Raw genomic sequence first — 18,731 nt, forward strand, 5'->3', positions numbered from 1 at the left:
TCTTTTATGTAGTTATCCAATTTTTATAAATCTGAAAAAAATGATATTTTAATGTGGAATCAAATATATTTGGAGAATAAGATCTATTGTAAGCCTAAAAACTCTTTGAAATCCAATGTGTAAAACTGAAACCTTAAACTTGAGTAAAATCTGGAAAACAAATAAAAATAAAATTATTCCTTGGTGATGGCATAAAGATTTCATGTCTCCAAGTTTGGTAAATAATAATTATTTGTAATTATCTAAAATCTTCCTTTTTTCCAAGCATTTTTTTATAAACAAATTTAAATCCAATTTGAATAAATTAGATAAATTAAAATTTAAATAAATTTTATTGTTGCTAAGAACTTTCCATTTATACTACTATTTTATACTCTCTTAGGTAATTCTTAGCCAACTTTTCTGAGTTTTGCTATACAAATCTTTCAAAAAAGATTAAGACTTTGATATCCATTCAATTAAGACATTCTAGCACTAAGATAAAACTGCAATAGGATAAAAATTAATTACATGTGCTGATATAAGAGGCTGATATTAACTGTAATCTTTTTCTAAAGCTAAATGGTATAAGTAAAAAGAAAACAGCTGTTACAGTGACTTAAGGTGGAAAATCTTTCCATATTTGGCCATCTTATGAGACTGTGATGCCATTTTAAAATCCTAAATTGCATTTAGCGCCAGGACATATCATTAATGAACAACTGACATGTAAGCAAGTTTAAGTAAGGTTCATTCTTGTTCAACTTACCTTGCAATTACAAAGAGGACACAACTGACTCCAAGGCAGGCTAAGAGAACATACATCCAAATATCAGGAGAGAGAGGATTGAGAAATGAGAAGACACCAGGATTTGTGCCATTGGGTTTTCTATATAAAATGCTAATGCCTAGTGTCATAAAAGGTTTGGAAAAGTCAATGACCTTCTCTCTCACATAGGTGATTGTAAGAGGAGCAACAGCCAGATCAGCTTTCTGGAAAAAAAAATCATAAAAGGGGTTCATTTTTCTCTGATGCAGCATCTGAAACATGTGTGATGTTTAAAGTACTCTTTTCACAACTTAGCTCTAATTCTTCCCAATTTCCAAATAGGTAATTTATCATGAGGATTCATTTTTAAAAACAAAACAACCCCAGCAATTGAACACATATACATACATATATATATGTATGTGTATATATATATATATACACACACGTGTTTAAATTAATATACACATAATTATTTGCTGATGATCAGATATCAATATTTCTGAGCAGATATACTTTTTTTTCCATGTGTAGGACTGACTGCAAGTGACAGATGCGTCCCTTAAAAGAATGTAAAATTCATAGACATGAAATGATTATAAATTTAGTTGTGAAACTTCATTCTGTAGCTATAAATACAACATTCTCTCATTCTACTTATGTATTACTTGAATTATTTGAAGAAATAGTCTCTTTATCTCCCCCATCTCTTTCTATTAAATAAATAAAAACATAGCTGAAGTTTACATAGAATTTTAAGGTTTGCAAAAGTCATGTATGTATGTGTGCACGCATATGTAGGTGAATGTAAAAGAGTGATATTTAGTTTTTCTTACATGATCTATAAGTTCTTTGACCATTCCATTCCATTCTCCTTTGTCATTCTGGGCTCCATATTTACCATCAGAAACTAGTTTAACATCATAAATGAAACCCAGAATGCTTGACAACTCTTTAAGCAAATCCAAGCAGTACCCTTCAAATCTATTATTTCCATAGAGAGGCTTGTCAGACTTTTTGAACATCACATAGGGCTCCTCCTATATGAAAGAAAATAAACAAATTATAAATAATATTGATGATGTTTATATAATGTGTTAATGTTTACAAGGCATAATGCCTTCCAGATTTTACTCTCTATATAAGATCTCAGCTTTACACATTAGATTTCAAAGAGTTTTTAGAGTTATAATAGATCTAATTCTCCACACATATTTGATTTTACATTAAAACATCATTATGTCTTTCAATTGCATAAAAATTGGATATCCTTACATAAAGGATTGAAAATACTCTTTTTTTTTTGTCATTTTTCCCTCTTTCAGTGCTGAAAGGTGCTAAGCACTATGTGTGAAGTTTTTTTAATAAACTTTTTGGTGGGAAAACATGGAATTTCTAAAATAAAGGAAGGCATAATTCACTTATTATTTATAAACTTAATACACATATAAAAATTACTTAAATTTGAAAATTATCAGCAATACAGGGAAAGATGATCCAATTGTTGAATATTCATTCAGTCTTCTCAATCAAGGTGAACTGGTGTCTGTGCATCTGGGCACAGAGAAGATGGAGAAATTGCTCACTTGCAAGTTTTTTATACTAGTTGTAAACGAGAATCTCAGAGCAGAGGAGAGTAAGGCTATACAGATAAATGTTAACAACCAGATTTAGGAAATAAATTTGAATGCTGAAATTTAATTTGCATGATTAAGTCTAGACAATTAGTCAAACGACGAAGCATGCCTGATTTATAGTGATTGCCAATTTCTGAGTTTCACACTAAAAATTTAACAATTGGATCTCACAAGCTAGTTCAAGTTGCCTGCAGCATTCTCTAAATTCAGGCAGAATTAGAGGATCCTAGAGTACCTGATTGAATCTGGATTGGAGTGGATTGGGTTATCCAGAGTCAGACAACCATTAAACTTCCCTTCCCTTCCCTAGGTTCTGATGCTTTCATTTGAAGACATATACAACTTGTGTGTGATGCATACATGCATACATATACACATACACACTCATTTGTTTACCTTTTGTTCCTTCAAAGAGAATGAGGAAAAGGACTTTTTTGGTTTATTTTGTCTTTGTATATTCTTATCCTAATCAGCACCTGGACTCTCAGTAATTATTAATAGTTACTTGTTGGATTATATTGAAAACTACCAGATAACTAACACAGAAAATCTTCCCTTCATTCTCTTGCACTGGCATCTCAGGGTCTCTAGTTTCCTCCTCTCCCTCCCCCTGCAGCTGGATTTCTTTCCTTCTTTCTACAGATCCTCCCTAGTTACAACTCTGTTAAAATCAATTGATAACATTTTTTTGAGAATCATATGTCTATGCATCAATAGAGATTGATGCATAGACACCAGTTTTGGTGTCTTCAAAAAAAAATTCCCTATTATATCTCTGTACTTCTACTGTGCAATCCTTCTTCACACTCCTTAGTGTGCACTCCTTTGCACTCTTGGAGAACAGCTAGGTGTTAGAGACTCAGCTCAGGTGTTACTCTCTTTTGAATGTCTTTGCTGACTTCCCCAATTGTTAATGATATGATGCCTCCTCTCTCCTTCTCCCTCTCTCTCTCTTTTTCCCTCTCTCTCTCTCTCTCTCTCTCTCTCTCTCTCTCTCTCTCTCTCTCTCTCTCTCTCTCTCTCTCTCTCTCTCTGTCTCTCTCCTCTCTCTTTGTGTCTATATACACATATGTGTGTGTGTGTATGTATTTAGGTAAGTGTATGTATAAAACATATGCATATATGCACCTTCCAATAGAATGATGATTACAAGAAGTTAAAGATTAATTTGTCTTTGTTTTGCTTCAAGCACAATATCTTGAACATAGTAAGCATGTAATATATGCTTGCTGCATTACATGGAAATTATTGCATTCCCAGAGAATCACTGCAACATAAATATCATCAATGAAAACATTCATAAAAAACTGAATATTGAAAGAAGCTCAATATTCTAAAAATAGTCATGAGGAGAGAGTACCCACCAGACATGCGGAGGAACCTTTGTGAAGGTACCAGGAAGGGATATAGAATACTTTACATTTGATGATACTTGAAGCTAAATATATCAAGGTATGAGGTTATGTAATTAAATGGGTTACCTATACCTATAATACTGACATTTCAAATAATCTTTACTGAAGAGAAAATTTTAGAAAAGGTTAACTCTTCTCCTTCTTCCTCCCAAATAACTTTGAAATTGGCAAGAATGTGAAAAGGAAATATTTCTGTCTAAAAATGCGCTTATAAAAAATAGATACCTAACACCCTGCAGATATAAGGTATTTTTAAGAGCAAAGTAAATGGAAAAATTCTGTGGTGTCTAATGGGTAGATGACAACAGATGAAAATACACTTTTAATAAAGCAGACTTACCAGAATGGTTGTAACTATGAGTGTTCGATTGGCTAGCGAGTCAGTAATATTAGTGGACCTCTCTTTATGGCTGTCACTCATATTAAGACCACTGTTGGAATTCCAAATTCCAATCTACACAGAAAAATAGATAGTCAAAGCCAGCAATATGTGCTATATGCATAGCATATACATTTCACTCTCATCCTAGTAAAGGAATGTAAAAGTCATTGGAAACAGAAAACAGATATTCCACAGTGAGAACAACTAAAATAAAAGAAATATGAAATTGAGAAAGGAGCCAAAAATCAAAGTAATAACTCCAGTGTGGCACATTGGATTATAGATACTAAGGTACTGTGGTTTTTTTCTAATTTTTTAAAAATCTCAAGAGAATACCTTTGAAATAAGAATGTTATTTAGCTATTTGTTATAGTTCGCAAATACTCAAGTTAGTGCTAAGAAGCCAAATCTTTGCCTTTTTTAATATCACCTACTAATACTTATAAAATATCACCAAAATAATAATAATGAAATATCAGAAAAGAAGTCAATGGAGGAAAAACATTTGAGACAATATTTAACTTTTGAAAATCTAGTAAATGCAAAATTAATTTTCTCTGTTAAGTTTCTATTTTCTAGTCATCTTTCTTTCCTCCTCTATCTATCCTTGATTTCTAAATATTAGCAAAAAAATAAAATATTTTAATCTGTTGTATACTATCCTATTTTCAAATTATACTTCTGTTATTTTATGATTCCTCAAAGTCTTATTTAGTTTTTCACACCAATTATCTTGTCAAGTTTCTATTTAACAAATCTTTGACTTATGAAGACTTAGAGGAAAAAAACTGCAAAATAAGCCTTAAATGGACTTGCAATTTAACAAAAACCCTTGAGGAAAAATATTATGTGAAGTGAATTACCTTTTTTGTTCCTTCCTCCTTGAGACTAATAATGTCCAAATCAAAATCTTTCCTTAAGCCATCTGTTTTATTGAAGGTGATGCGCCCAGTCAAGCCATCCAATTGTGCCTGTGAGTAAACACAATGCAGCATTACTTCTGAACAATTTATAGTTATAAGACCAACAAATACTCTTGAGGATACAATTTTGCTTTATCATGCTGTTACAAATTATTTCATTGATATTGTTCTAGATCAGTAAAACAAAGCAAAACATTTCACCATAACATTAATATGTATTTTTGTGTACTAGTCTATCATCTTAACAGGAGCTTAAGCTAATAGTAGTAGCTGCTTAACTATCCAGTAGTTGTTTATACATGGAATTGTACAAGTAGATGTAGACTAAAGATAGGCTTATGATGATAAGCTACATCTTTCAAAGGCAATTCATTGCTAATTTATGTCCTGCCAAGCAGAATGTGTCATTTTTCTTCTTAGAACGTACTTTATCTTAGGAAACTTAATAAAAATGATCAGTATTGGAATCATATTGCTGGGAAAGGAACAAGCATTCGCTAAATACATAATATATGCTGAGCACTTTAGGTTACAGTGAATAGAATGCTGGACCTGAAGTCAAGGAGACCTAAATTTGGTGAAGTTTTCAGCCTAATTAGCTATGTGATTCCAACTTTTTTTTTTTTTGCTTTAGTTTCCATATCTGTAAAGTGGGGATAATTATTATTATCACTTAAATCCCAGGGTTGAAGAGATAAAATTTGTAAAATGCTTAACAGAGTCTGTCAAATAGTAGGTGCTATAAAAATGTTGTCTACTATTATTATTATTATATATCTCATTTGATTCTCAACAACTCTAGGAGATAATTGCTGTTATTTCCATTTTAAAGATGAGGAAACAGATGGAGAGTAAGTGACTTGTTCACTCCTATTAGGTATCTGAGGATGGAGTTGAATTTAGGTCTTCCTTATTCCAGGCATTATTCTATCCACTACACCCTAACTGCCTGAATTTTTCACTATTTGTTTATTTTGCTGGTTTTTGAATGCCTTTCAGACACAAAACAAGTTCATATATATAAAGTGCTCACTTAAATGTTAACTATTATTATTAACATATTTCATGGCAACTTCAAGGAAGAGCACTTAACTTCTAGTCATCAACCTAATTCTGCCAATTTTGTTATACTTTACATATGGAGGGAGGGAAAACATGCATACATTGTATGTACCATTTTCCTGTTCCCCTTAGCTTACTAATCTCTTCTTATATTACCATAACAACTAAAACTTAAGTAAATGCTAGAGAAGTTAAAGTTGACTTTTGTTTGGTTATTGTCCATTGTACTAGAAGAGAACCAAAATAACATCACTATGTTAGAACCAATGTATGCTATGTGTGACTATGGCTGATCAGACCATACCAACTCAGAAGATTCTGCCATAGTTTGGGTACAAACAGCCCCTATGACCATTTGGGAAGGACATGTCTCTAAATGGACACATCTCACATTTCTTTTCCCCTCAGGCAATTGAGGTCAAATGATTTGCCCAGAGTCATATAACTAAAAAGTATTAAGTGTCTGAGTCCAAATTTGAACTCAGGTCCTCCTGACTTCAAGGTTTGTGGCCCTTTCCTCTGTGCCATCTAAACCCACATTTGTTGTAAACTAAGAAATTCTGCTTTGTTTATATACACAGCACCTTCTATGATGTGGACATGCCATGCTGAACTGTCTTATGATAGTGTTTCCCTTGTCTCACAGGAAGAACCAAGTTCTTCAGAGAGACCTTGAGAGTATCCTTGTATTACCTCACCTGTCTTTCGTTTGAATGCTTGCTATTTTTGAGTTCTCCACAAAATAACTTTTAGGCAAATATGAATTTAGTATTCAAACAAGATGGCCAGCTGTAAGAAATCTTAGTGAGTAAGGAATCTTAAGTGAGTCTCGGCCATGTCTTTTGTGTAACTTTTTGCTGAGAACATGAGAATGTACTTGCAGTTATCTGATGGAATACCAGGAAAGCACAAAGAAGTTGGAAGGACAACTTTTCTTGTGCATTAATCAATGAGTATCCTTTATTGCAAGCCTGTGTTTACCCTGGAAACCTGACTAGTTGCTTGAGTAAACAGTCCTCCTAAAGGAATGAACAAATATTCTCCTTGGTGGGCCTCTTTGGATGAAGCACCCTGTACCTGGGAAGCTGCTACATCTTGAGAGTCACTTTTCAAATGAGAATACTTAGCACAGTGCCTTCTTTCTTCTCAATCTTTCGCAGGTTTAACTCCTTAGACTCTTAGAGGAAAAGGACTTTGAGAATTCAGCTAGGAAACATCATAAAACTTTTCTAGCAGTGGCTCCCTTTCCAGATTCTGAATAGCTGCGACCCAACCAAAGAATTCAGATGTTGGTGCTTCCTCTTAGTGGTGACATATGTTGTATGATATTTGTTTGTTACAGTGACCACTTTGTTTGTTAATTGAGCAATCCTCTTCTCTTTTGACTTATTACGGGGTTCTGAGCAGTACCCACCCTCTTTAAGGCTATGCCTGCTGAAATGCAAATTCTGAACCTAGATTAATTTTATAGCAGCCCACCAGAGTTTGAGTGCTTGGCAGTTCAGCTTGAGAAAGGACATCAGTATTTTTATTTTATCTTGCCAGATGATCAGAATCTTTCTAAGACAATTCACATGGAAGTGATTCAATTTCTTGGTGTGGTGCTGGTATTGTTGTTGTTTGTTCTCAAAGAGCAACAATATCACAGAGTGATATCGTGACTCATGTATAAATTGGTTTTAATTGAGACAAAATTGCACAAAGTCATCAGCCTCAGTCTTCTTGAGTCATTAAAGTTCAGTGGCAAGACAATAATCAAGATGACTGGTTATTGCCCGATATGCATCTGTATCCCTGATGTCTGACCAAGTTCCAAATGTTCTATGGTGCCTGCTTCAGCTGCCTTCATAACCCATTGGTACAAATTGTTTACATCTATCCATTTCAGTAGGAGAAATTTCCACATGAATAGAGTAGACTCCCTCCCTAATTCACAGACAGGTCGGAGGTCCATCAGTTACCCTCATTCTGGTTTAGCCCAATTTTACTGGGGTGTGGCCACTGAACATGCTTCAGCTTCTTGGAGCCACAGGTGAGAGTTGAGTGCCAGGTGGATTCAGCATGCCCTCACACCAGAGTACCTCCTCTTGAACATCCCATACACCCTTAATATACTAGTGCTGGTATATGCTCTTCAGGTGTCACAAATATACAACAATATAGTCAGCACAATGGCTCTGCATACTTTCAGCTAGGTAGCTTAATACCTCTTCTTTCAATCTCCCCAATGCTAAAATAGTTGTACCAATGAGTGTTTCATCCTCATTATTTTTGTGGATATCCTTAGAAAGTGTACTACCAAGATAAGTAAACTTAGCCACAGAATTCAAACTTTCTCCATTTGCTATAACCAATGATTCCTCCATAGTGTAGTGCTGGTTGGTGAGGAATCTCTGTTTTCTTGGTTTATCTATCAGTCTGAAATTGGCACAAGTAGGAGAGAATCTCTTGAATCTAGGCTCAGAGGCTGCATTGAGTCTACCATCATCTATGAACCAAAAAACCAAACAACTCTCCTTCTACTTCAGTGCTTGCTTCCATCCATAACCCTGCTTTGCTCCACTGGGGACTGGGAAAGAGCAAGATTATCATCCATTATCCAGAATCTCTGCAGGCATGATATCATAAGGCTGGCATACAACAGTAATGAACTATTCTGTCATCTCATTGGCATGTCTCCTTCCAGAACTGGGCCACATATACCACATCAACCTTTCTGAAGATCTCAGGTAGAAGACCATATTTCAAATGCAGGATTAGCCTACTACAGAGGACTCTAGCAAGAATCTTGCCAGCAATGACTAAGAGAGATCCCCTATGACTGTCACAGGACAATCTGTTTCCTTTACTTTTATAGAGATAGACAGTGAAGGCATCCTTGAATTCCTAAGGGATAACCTCCTTTCCCCATATAATCCAGAAGATTTTAATTAGCAAAATAAGCAAAAGTCCCCCTGCCTTGTAAATCTTAGCTGGAATAGAATCAACACCTCCTGAGAGGAGTTTAATGTTATTCAAAATGTCTTCTTTAATTAGAAGTTGGTCTAAAGAGGTATTGACTTTAACCTGAGGTAAATGGTCAATGATTTCATCATTGGTTGATGAAACTCTAGTGAGAATACTATGGAAGTGTTCAGTCCATCTCTTAAGATTATATCCTTATAATTGATTTCTGTGGTTCAATCAGCTCTGAGTAGTTGAAATGCACCATAAGTTTGGGATTCATAAATCAGGGCATCATAGAGGTATTTTGGATTGGTATGTCAGTATAAAATTACTTTCATCTGTCTTCTTACTGAGCCAAGAATCCTGTTTCTCTCTAAGCTTCACTTGTATTTTATTTTTGATGGTTGCACACTGCTCTCTAAGAGACAAATGAATTATCCTGCTGCTGTACCTGTAGTTCTCATTTTTCACTTATATCTTCTGAATTGTCCCTATCATTTTCATCAAATTAATTTTTGAGGCAATTGAGGTTAAGTGATTTGCTTAATAATATGATCCTGGGTCTTTCTGATGCTGGTGTTCTATCTACTGTACCACCAAGTTACTCCTTTTAAGTTTTTCAAATTTGCTAGTAAATACAATACCAAATCTCTGAAAACCTCCCACTCCTTTTCTGCTCTACTGTTACCAACTGTATCTTGGTTCAGATTTCTCTTCTTCTTTTTTTTTTTCCTGAGGCATTTGAGGTTAAGTGATTTAATCAAGGTCATACAGCTAGGAAGTGTTAAGTGTCTGAGACCAGATTTGAACTCAGGTCCTCCTGACTTCAGGGTTGTGTTCTGTGCACTGAGCCACCTAGATGACCCCAGATTTCTCTTCAAATTAACAATAAACTGTCCAAACAAGGAGAAATGTATGAATCTATTAAGAGTAAGTCTTCTGCTAGTCTTCTTGTCTTGAAGAGGCACTGCTTTTGTTGAATATCAATGTTTAGCTATGTAAAACTTGACTATTAGACATGAATCAAGGTATCAAGTGTTCAAGAATGTGTTAGTATGCCAACTGTTTTTTAATTCTAAGTAATTCCATTCCTTTTTAAAATGTTCTTTTTATTATAAACTCAACAAACATGTAATTATTAAGATAAAGAAGATGAGAAAAAGCATTATCTTTGATACTGTTAACTTTTTATATATTATTTTTAAAGTATATATTAGGATGTCTATCAATTGATGAATGGTTGAACAAATTATGGTATATAAATGTAATAGAACACTATTTGTGCAATAAGAAATGATGGACAGGAAGATTTCAGAAAAACTTGGGAAGACTTTTATGAATTGATGCAAGCTGAAATGAGCAGAACTAGAAAAAACATTGTACATAGTATCAGCAACATTGTGTGATGGCCCACTATGAATGATGAAGCTCTTCTCAGTAACAATGAGTCAAGATAAGAACAAAGGATCCACATCCCCATAAAGAATTGGTAGATCAAAAGGAAAAATAGTATGAAAAAGAATAAACTAAGTGAAAAAAGTTGTTTTGATCTGCATTCAGAGTCTGTTTCTTCTTTCACAACTGTGACTAATATGGAAATGTTACATTATATATGTGTGTGTGTTCAATTGCTTTTCAATATAATGTATTGGTATAATACATATACTATATAATACAATATATAATATATAATGAAAAAAGCTTTGTATTAAGAATCGGCAGGTTTGCATTTTGTTTTTCATTCTGCCATTGTATAATTAACTTTAAAATTAAGGAGTAGCATTAGATGACCTTAGAGGTCAAAATTCTATGATCTATGCGAGTTTTATTTTCCTAATTAGCTTGTAACTTCCTTGAGGGATTATGTTAATATTTATATATTCTTGACAGAAGCACTTAATGAAATGCTGAATACACAAATGCTCAATAAATATGGGATAAATATTCATAAAATTATAGATCTGAGACATCTTTAAAGCTTAACTAGTTTTAATTCTCTTTATCCTTAAAAATTTATATTTAATAAATAAATAAAATAAATAATAATATATAATAATATTACTTATTATATAAATAAATAAAATATATAATATGAAAAAATAAAACTTAATATCTTAATCTTTACATTACATTTACAAAATGTAATCCTACACTATATTACATTAAAGTTATAAAAAACTGGGAACTATAAAGGTTATATGATTCTGTGGCTCAAATTTAATTAATCAGTGTTTGAGAGAACCTTAAAAATTGTGTTTAAACCAATTGGAACAGACTTACTAGAGCTAACAGTTAAATTTTCAGTATGAACATTTATATCTTGGAAATTGACAAAAGTTAAAAATCAAGATTTAATTTATTATTTTGTTGCTTGTCTACATTTAATAATGCAGATTCATTTTGTATGGAGTATATTTCCCATCCCTCCAAAGAGAGCCAGTTGTTAAACATTCATTAGCATACTCTTGCTTCAAACCAATATTTAATATTCTTTCCATTACGTGTTTGTGAGTTGGGGGAGGAGGGAGAACACAATATTCTGCATTTCAAAAAGTATGCTTTTTGCATTACATTATGTATAGATATGCTTTGTTGTTGTTATTGTTGAAATGCAGTATATGTTTTTAAAAAATATCTTCAAGCAAAATAAAACTATACAATGGTTGTTTTTTTTTTTTTTTTTTAGCTCTCAAATCTTCTGTAAGTTAATGAGTAAAGGGCTTCATCATATATCTATGACTGTCTTCCAAAGATCAACCTAGCTAAGCTTGGAGTACCAAATTTGTTGGCTCTCAGCTGATGATTTAAAAAAAAAAAACCTCAAGATACCTATTAAGACATCGAGGAATTGTCTGCATTAATATAGAAGGTACCAACACTATTAGAATCAAAGATCCTTAAAGAAAGATAGGTCTCATTGATGGATTCTAAACAGTGTATCAAAGTTGATCATCCACAATGTTACTTTTACTATGTACAATGTTCTCCTGGTTCTGTTAACTTCACTCAGCATTACATGTAAGTCTTTCCAAGTTTTTCTGAAATTTGCCTGATCATTATTTCTTATAGAATAATAATATTCCATTACATTCATATACCATAATTTCTTCAGCCATTTCTAATTGATGAGCATTCCCTCAATTTCCAATTCTTTGCCATTACAAAGAGAGCTATCTGCAATTACTTTAGTAAAGGAGATGGCAACACAATTACTATTGATGTATTTCTCATTAACCCATCAACCATTAATATTCAGTTAATCTTAAATGCAAAACAAAAAATGTCTTTACATTTTATATCCTGCAACTTTTCTAAAGTTGTTCATTGTTTCAAGTAGATTTTTTGTTTGATTTTCTAGGATTTCTAAGTATACCATCATATCATTCTGCAAAGAGTGATGGTTTAATATCCTCATTGCCTACTCTAATTCCTTTGATTTCTTTTTTCTTTTCCTATTGCAAAAGCCAACATTTCTAGTACAATATTGAATAATAATGGTAATAATGGGCATGCTTGTTTCACCCCTGATTTGAATGGGAATGTATCTAGCTTCTCCCCATATACAAATAATGCTTGCAGATGATTTTAGATAGATGTTGCTTATCATTTTAAGCAAAACTCCATTTATTCCTATGCCCCTGGTATTTTTAATAGGAATAGAGATTATCATGATTTCTGTTAATTTTTGTTATTGATATGATCAATTATGCCAATAATTTTCCTTATGTTGAACCAGCCCTGCATTCTTGATATAAATCCCACCAGGTCATATCAACATATCCTGCTGATATGTTATTGTAATCTTTTTACCAATATTTTCTTTAAAATTTTTGTATCAATATTCATCAGAGATATTTGTTTTTTTCTTTTGTCTCTTCCTGGTTTAGGCATCAGCATCATATTTGTGTCATAGAAGAAATTTGGCAGAACTTTTTCTTTGCCTATTTTTCCAAATAGTTTACATAGAATTGGAATTAATTTTTCTTTAAATGTTTAACAGAATTCACTTGTAAATCCATCTGGCCCTGGAGATTTTTTTCTTAGGGAGTTTATTGATAGCTTGTTCAAATTCTTTTTTCTAAAATGGGATTATTTAGGTAATTTATTTACTCTTCTGTTAATTTGGGCACCTTATATTTTGTGAATATTCATCCATTTCAATTAGATTGTCAAATTTGTTGGCATACAGTTGGGCAAAATAATTCCTAATTATTGCTTTAATTACTTCTTCATTTGTGGTAAGTTCATCCTTTCCAATTTTGATACTGATAATTTGAGCTTTTTCTTTCCTTTTTCTATTCAAATTAAATAAAGGTTTATCTATTTTATTGGTTTTTTCCCCATAAAATTAACTTCATTTTATTAATTAGTTCAATATTTTCTTAACTTCAATTTTATTAATCTGTAATTTGATTTTCAGAATTTCTAATTTGACATTTAATTGGGAGGTTTTAATTTATTGTTTTTCTAGCTTTTTAGCATGCCCAATTTATTTATCTTCTCTTTCTCTATTTTATTCATATAACTATTTAGAGATACACAATTTCTCCTAAGAACTGCTTTGGCTGCCACCCATAAGTTTGGTGTGTTGTCTCATTTTGGATGGAAATTATTGATTGTTTCTATCATTTATTGTTTGATTCTCTCATTCTTTAGAATTAAATTATTTAATTTCTAATTGGTTTTTAGTCTATCTTTCCCTGGCCCTTTACTAAATGTAATTTTTATTTGTATTGTGATCTGAAAAGAATGCATTCACTATTCTGCCTTTCTGTCTTTGATTGATTATGCCATACTATATAGTCAATTTTTTGTGTAGGTACCATGTACTTCTGAGGAAAAGATATATTCCTTTCTATCTCTATTCAATTTTCTCCAAAGGTCTCTCATATCTAAGGTTTCTAAGTCTAATAACCTTCCTAATTTCTTTCTTAGATTTATCTAATTCTGAGAGGGGAAGGTTGAGATCCTCCACTGGTATAGTTTTGCTCTCTATTTTTTCCTATAACTGGCCTAACTTCTCTAAGAATTTGGATACTTGGTGCAAATATATTTAGCATTAATACCACTTCACTGTCTACAATACCTTTTAAAAAGATGCAGTTTCCTTCCTTATCTCTTTTGCTTTGTATGAGAATAATATTTACATTATATTGCATCTATACACTCTAATTATACTCTCCTAGTAATGAACAGAATCCATGTAAAGAGAAGTATGTGCTAAGATGTTTCTCAGTTCAGCTGTACTTAGTCTTTGACAAGGACCTACATCACTTCTATTTTCAGATTTAGCTGAAGACTTCAGCTGAAGTAGCATTATGCTAGGTTGTTTTTTTTTTTTTTGACAAACCTAGAGAGTTTCTATTATCTGTGCTAACAAGAATAATAAGTAATAGAGAGACTACACTTTGCTCTCTATTATGAGTTTGCTAATGAAATTAGAAAACAAAAGATATTTTCTCTGTATTGCCTTGTTTCTAAGAAAGTAGAGGGAAAATATCCTGCAAAAAAAGTAACATTAGAAGAGCTATTACCAATTTAGTATAAAGATCAATACCTCTTTCTAAAAAAGCATAATGCTACTTCAAGTTCTCAATTTCCAATTCTTCAATATTTTGCTGATATAAGAGTACTTCAGTTGCAATCAACCCATGAAATAGGAGTCCCAAGGGATTAATATGTATAATGCAGAACACAGCATAACTAATACATTACCCATTACCTCCTGACATTCACTACTTGACTAGAGAGGCTTTAAATTGGTGATAATGATTGGGATCTTTTTGTATCTAAAATGAAAAAGGGTAACAGTAAGGAGGAACAAAAATAAGTCCCATTGAAAAATTATTGGATATTTGTTTAAACGTCTTTAAATAAATGACTACAACTGAACTTTACTAAGACTAATTCATTTCTGTCATTTAAGGATTTTCCTTTAGTGACAAGTAAATTCACAGAAGAAAAGAGTCAATGAATTTATCAGGCACAATGTAAAGGAAAGAATAAAGGAACAATAAGGTAGCAAGAATTACCTCTTTGATCAAATTAATAAATCTGTGTCCAAAGCGCCATGGTTTATGTCGGTGACACTGCAAGGAGCTGATAGTCATCTGAGAAGCTTGGTGAGAGGCAATAGCCACTGCATACACAGCATCATACATCAAAGCTGCTTCAGTCTACAGGGAGAAAAATGCATGTCCTTTCATTTCCACATTTATTTATCTTTGCTAGCTTTATTTCCTCAGTCCTTTGACTTTAAAGGTTTTATAACTTTATTCTTGAAATACTTATTATTCATTAGTGTTTTCTGAAAGCAATGATGTTTAAAAAAATTTTTTTTGTATCTCCAATCTAGGATCAGCCAAGTGAAATACAGCATGAAAAATACCATTACAAATAGTTTGACCAATAGGTGATGAGTTCCTTGGCTATAGAAACCCATGGGAAAAAGAAAAATAAAGGCATAGATTTCAAATCTTCTATGACCTTTGACATGATGACCTAGGATTAGAAAACAAAACAAAACAAAATAATAAAAGAGTGCAAAAACCCACGTGGGCTAGATCATTAATTAAAACTATAGGTATTCTATACAAGTTGTGTTTTCAGTTTTGTAAATCTCAATGAATAGTATATTGTCTTTTTCATAATAGGTGCTTAATACATATTTATTATATTTAAAAGAATTGATGACAACTTATAAAACTAGATAACATGCTCATTAAATTTATCTTAAAATTTAAACATTTTATTATGAACTTAATTATTAACAGAAATATTCAAACATACAGAAAACCCACTACAACAAAGGGATATATATATAAAATTGAAAGCTCCTTTTATATAGTTTGCTTTTTCTTAAAGTGATAATAAATTTAACAATATAGTAACATGCTTCTTTGCTTTCTCTTCTGTACTTTTAGATTCATTTTTCCCTAATAATTCACCCCACTCTTTAGCCCAATAGACATTTCTTATAACAGGTAATAAGTATAATCAAGCAAAATAAATTGGCTATGTTTAAAAATATATCCCATTTATCTGTTATGTAAAGACATGAATTGTATTTCACCATCTTTTTTTTGAATAAATAGTTGCTTTGCTTCATTAAAAAAAACTGAAGATAGTCTAAATATGAAAGTTCTGTGTACTAACTAATCAATTATCCTTCTATCCTACAACCTGTCCTACTATCTAACTTGATTATATCAATAGTGATACTCTTATAAAAAGGATATTGTCATTAAATGGAAGAAAGACTTACAGCTTCCTTTAGAGAAAAGTAGATGTTTTGCCATAATACTTGACTCAAAGGCAATAGAAAACATTATTCATGGGAAATTTGGTTACTTCATTTTGAAGTGCTAATTCATAACATAGGCAAAAAGGCTACCATATTGTTGCAACTTACATGCTAGCATCTATTGTAGAGAATGAAGATAATCCTCTAACCACATATTTTGATACTTAGTTATTTCAATACCAAGATGGAAAACAATTTATTATGTACTAATCTATAAATGAGACACTCTGCTGAGCATTGGTATTATAAGAACAAATATGAAATAAGCTATAATCACAAGGAGCTTAATTTCTCACTTTCCATATAACAAATATGTATGTACACAAATACAGATATATGTACATATGTACACACACACATATATATATACATAATATTTGAATATTGAGTTACAGTTTAATAAACAAAACATCTGCATAATCTTAAAAGTATTTATAAATCATTTTTCAAAATGTCAATCACGGGAAGCAGCCAAAAAGGTTAATCACAGGAACCAAAAATAGAAAAATATAAGTTGTTATGAAAAATGGAAATTGAGAAATCATAAGTAACTAAAACCTGTATCTTCAATTTTCATCATTATAAAATCTTTATAAAAATATCAGTCTGTAAAGTAATTGGTCATTCATAAACTTGTTTTTAGAGATAACTGGTACCATAATCTCCTGGCAACTTAAAAGAGAAGAAATGGAAGTAGTGTAAGATTTTATATTCTTTGGATCAAAGATGACTACAGAAGGCAACTGCAGGTATGAACTTAAAAAGACATTTTCTTCTTGAAGGGAAAGCTATGGCAAATCTAGACAAAACACTAAAAAGAAGGACCAACAAAGGTCCATATGGTTGAAACTATGGTTTTTCCAGTAGTAATGTATGGCTGAGATTTTGGACAGCAAGGAGAACAATCAATCAATACTTAAAGAAATTAATTCAGGCTTCTCACTGGAAAATCAATTACAGAAGCTAAAGCCTAAATACCATGGCCACATAAAAAGAAAGCAGGTCTCACTGGGAAAAAACCCTGACATTGGGCAAAGTTGAAGCCAAAAGGAGAAGGGGATAGTAAAGGATGAGATGACTGCATCATATCATAGAAGCAAAAACCAAAAACTTGGACAGACTTTGGAAGATAATGGAGGAAAGAAGTACCTGGCATACTCTAGGACATAAGGTCACAAAGAGTCAGACATGCCTGAAGAACTGAACAAATGAAGCATTAAATCAACTGTGAAAATGAAGTGCCACAAACATTCTTGCACATACAGGATCCTTTCCCTTCTTTAAAATCTCTTTGGGAATAAGCCCAGTAGTAACACTGCTGGATCAAAGGGTATGCACAGTTTGATAACTTTTTGAGCACAGTTCCAGATTGGTCTCCAGAATGGCTGGATGTATTCACAATTCTACCAACCATCGTTGTATCAGTGTTCTAGTTTTCCCACATCCCCTCCAACATTCCGCATTATTTTTCCTGTCATTCTAGCCAATCTAACAGGTGTGTAGTGGTATCTCAGAGTTGTCTTAATTTGCATTTCTCTGATTAATAATAACTTGGAGCATCTTTTCATATGGCTAGAATTAGTTTCAGTTTCTTCAGCTGAGAATTGTCTGTTCATATCCTTTGACCATTTATCAATTGGTGAATGGGTGTCAAATAGTTTTGATGATTATTGCTTCATACAATAGTCAGATCTGGTCCTGCTAGGCACTTTAGTTTACCCATTTGCTTTTTCATTACTTCTCTTGAGATTCTTTATCTTTCAATCATCCAGATAAATTACATTTTTATTTTTCTAACTATATGCAAAAATACTTTGTTAGTTTGATTAAAATGGCATTGAATAAATAATATATTTATGTAATATTGCAATTATTGATTATGTAAAAAATTCTTATGTTTACAAACTATTTTGTAATTCCATTCTTTTAGTTCTCAGGGATGTCCTGGTATGATCAAATTATTTTGAATTGATTTTATTTGTCTCTTCTTGATGAGTTGTGCTGGTGATGTATAGAAATATTGATGACTTACTAATCTTTCATAATTAATATGCACCAGAAAAAGGTTATGAAAAATGGAGTAAGATGTACATTTTATGAATGTAACTATTATTTATAATAGGTAAAGAAGGGCTTTAAATATGGATTAATTTTATAGTCTGCAATTTTGCTGAAGTTCTTTTATTTAATTGATGCTTTAAGAGTTCACTAAATAAACTGTAATACAAAAATCTGCAAAAAAGTACATTATTTTAGTTTCATCGCTATGTTTATTCTTTTAACTCCTTTTTCTTATTGTATTGCTATAAGTAACA

At 32.1% G+C, this 18,731-nt stretch overlaps 1 protein-coding gene across 1 annotated transcript in view; it reads right to left on the reverse strand.

Annotated features, from left to right (window-relative positions):
- GRIK1 (glutamate ionotropic receptor kainate type subunit 1) overlaps nucleotides 1-18,731 on the reverse strand; it is a 96,625-nt gene that overhangs the window by 38,426 nt on the left and 39,468 nt on the right. The window contains exons 6-10 of the mRNA XM_051984783.1: nucleotides 15,146-15,289; nucleotides 5,046-5,153; nucleotides 4,141-4,254; nucleotides 1,585-1,788; nucleotides 749-972 (exon numbers count right to left, since the gene is read on the reverse strand). Coding sequence (XP_051840743.1) covers nucleotides 749-972; nucleotides 1,585-1,788; nucleotides 4,141-4,254; nucleotides 5,046-5,153; nucleotides 15,146-15,289 — 794 coding nt within the window. The remainder of the gene's footprint in view (nucleotides 1-748; nucleotides 973-1,584; nucleotides 1,789-4,140; nucleotides 4,255-5,045; nucleotides 5,154-15,145; nucleotides 15,290-18,731) is intronic.

This window comes from Antechinus flavipes, chromosome 3 (genome assembly GCF_016432865.1).
Source record: "Antechinus flavipes isolate AdamAnt ecotype Samford, QLD, Australia chromosome 3, AdamAnt_v2, whole genome shotgun sequence".
In the NCBI taxonomy this organism is placed as follows: domain Eukaryota; kingdom Metazoa; phylum Chordata; class Mammalia; order Dasyuromorphia; family Dasyuridae; genus Antechinus; species Antechinus flavipes.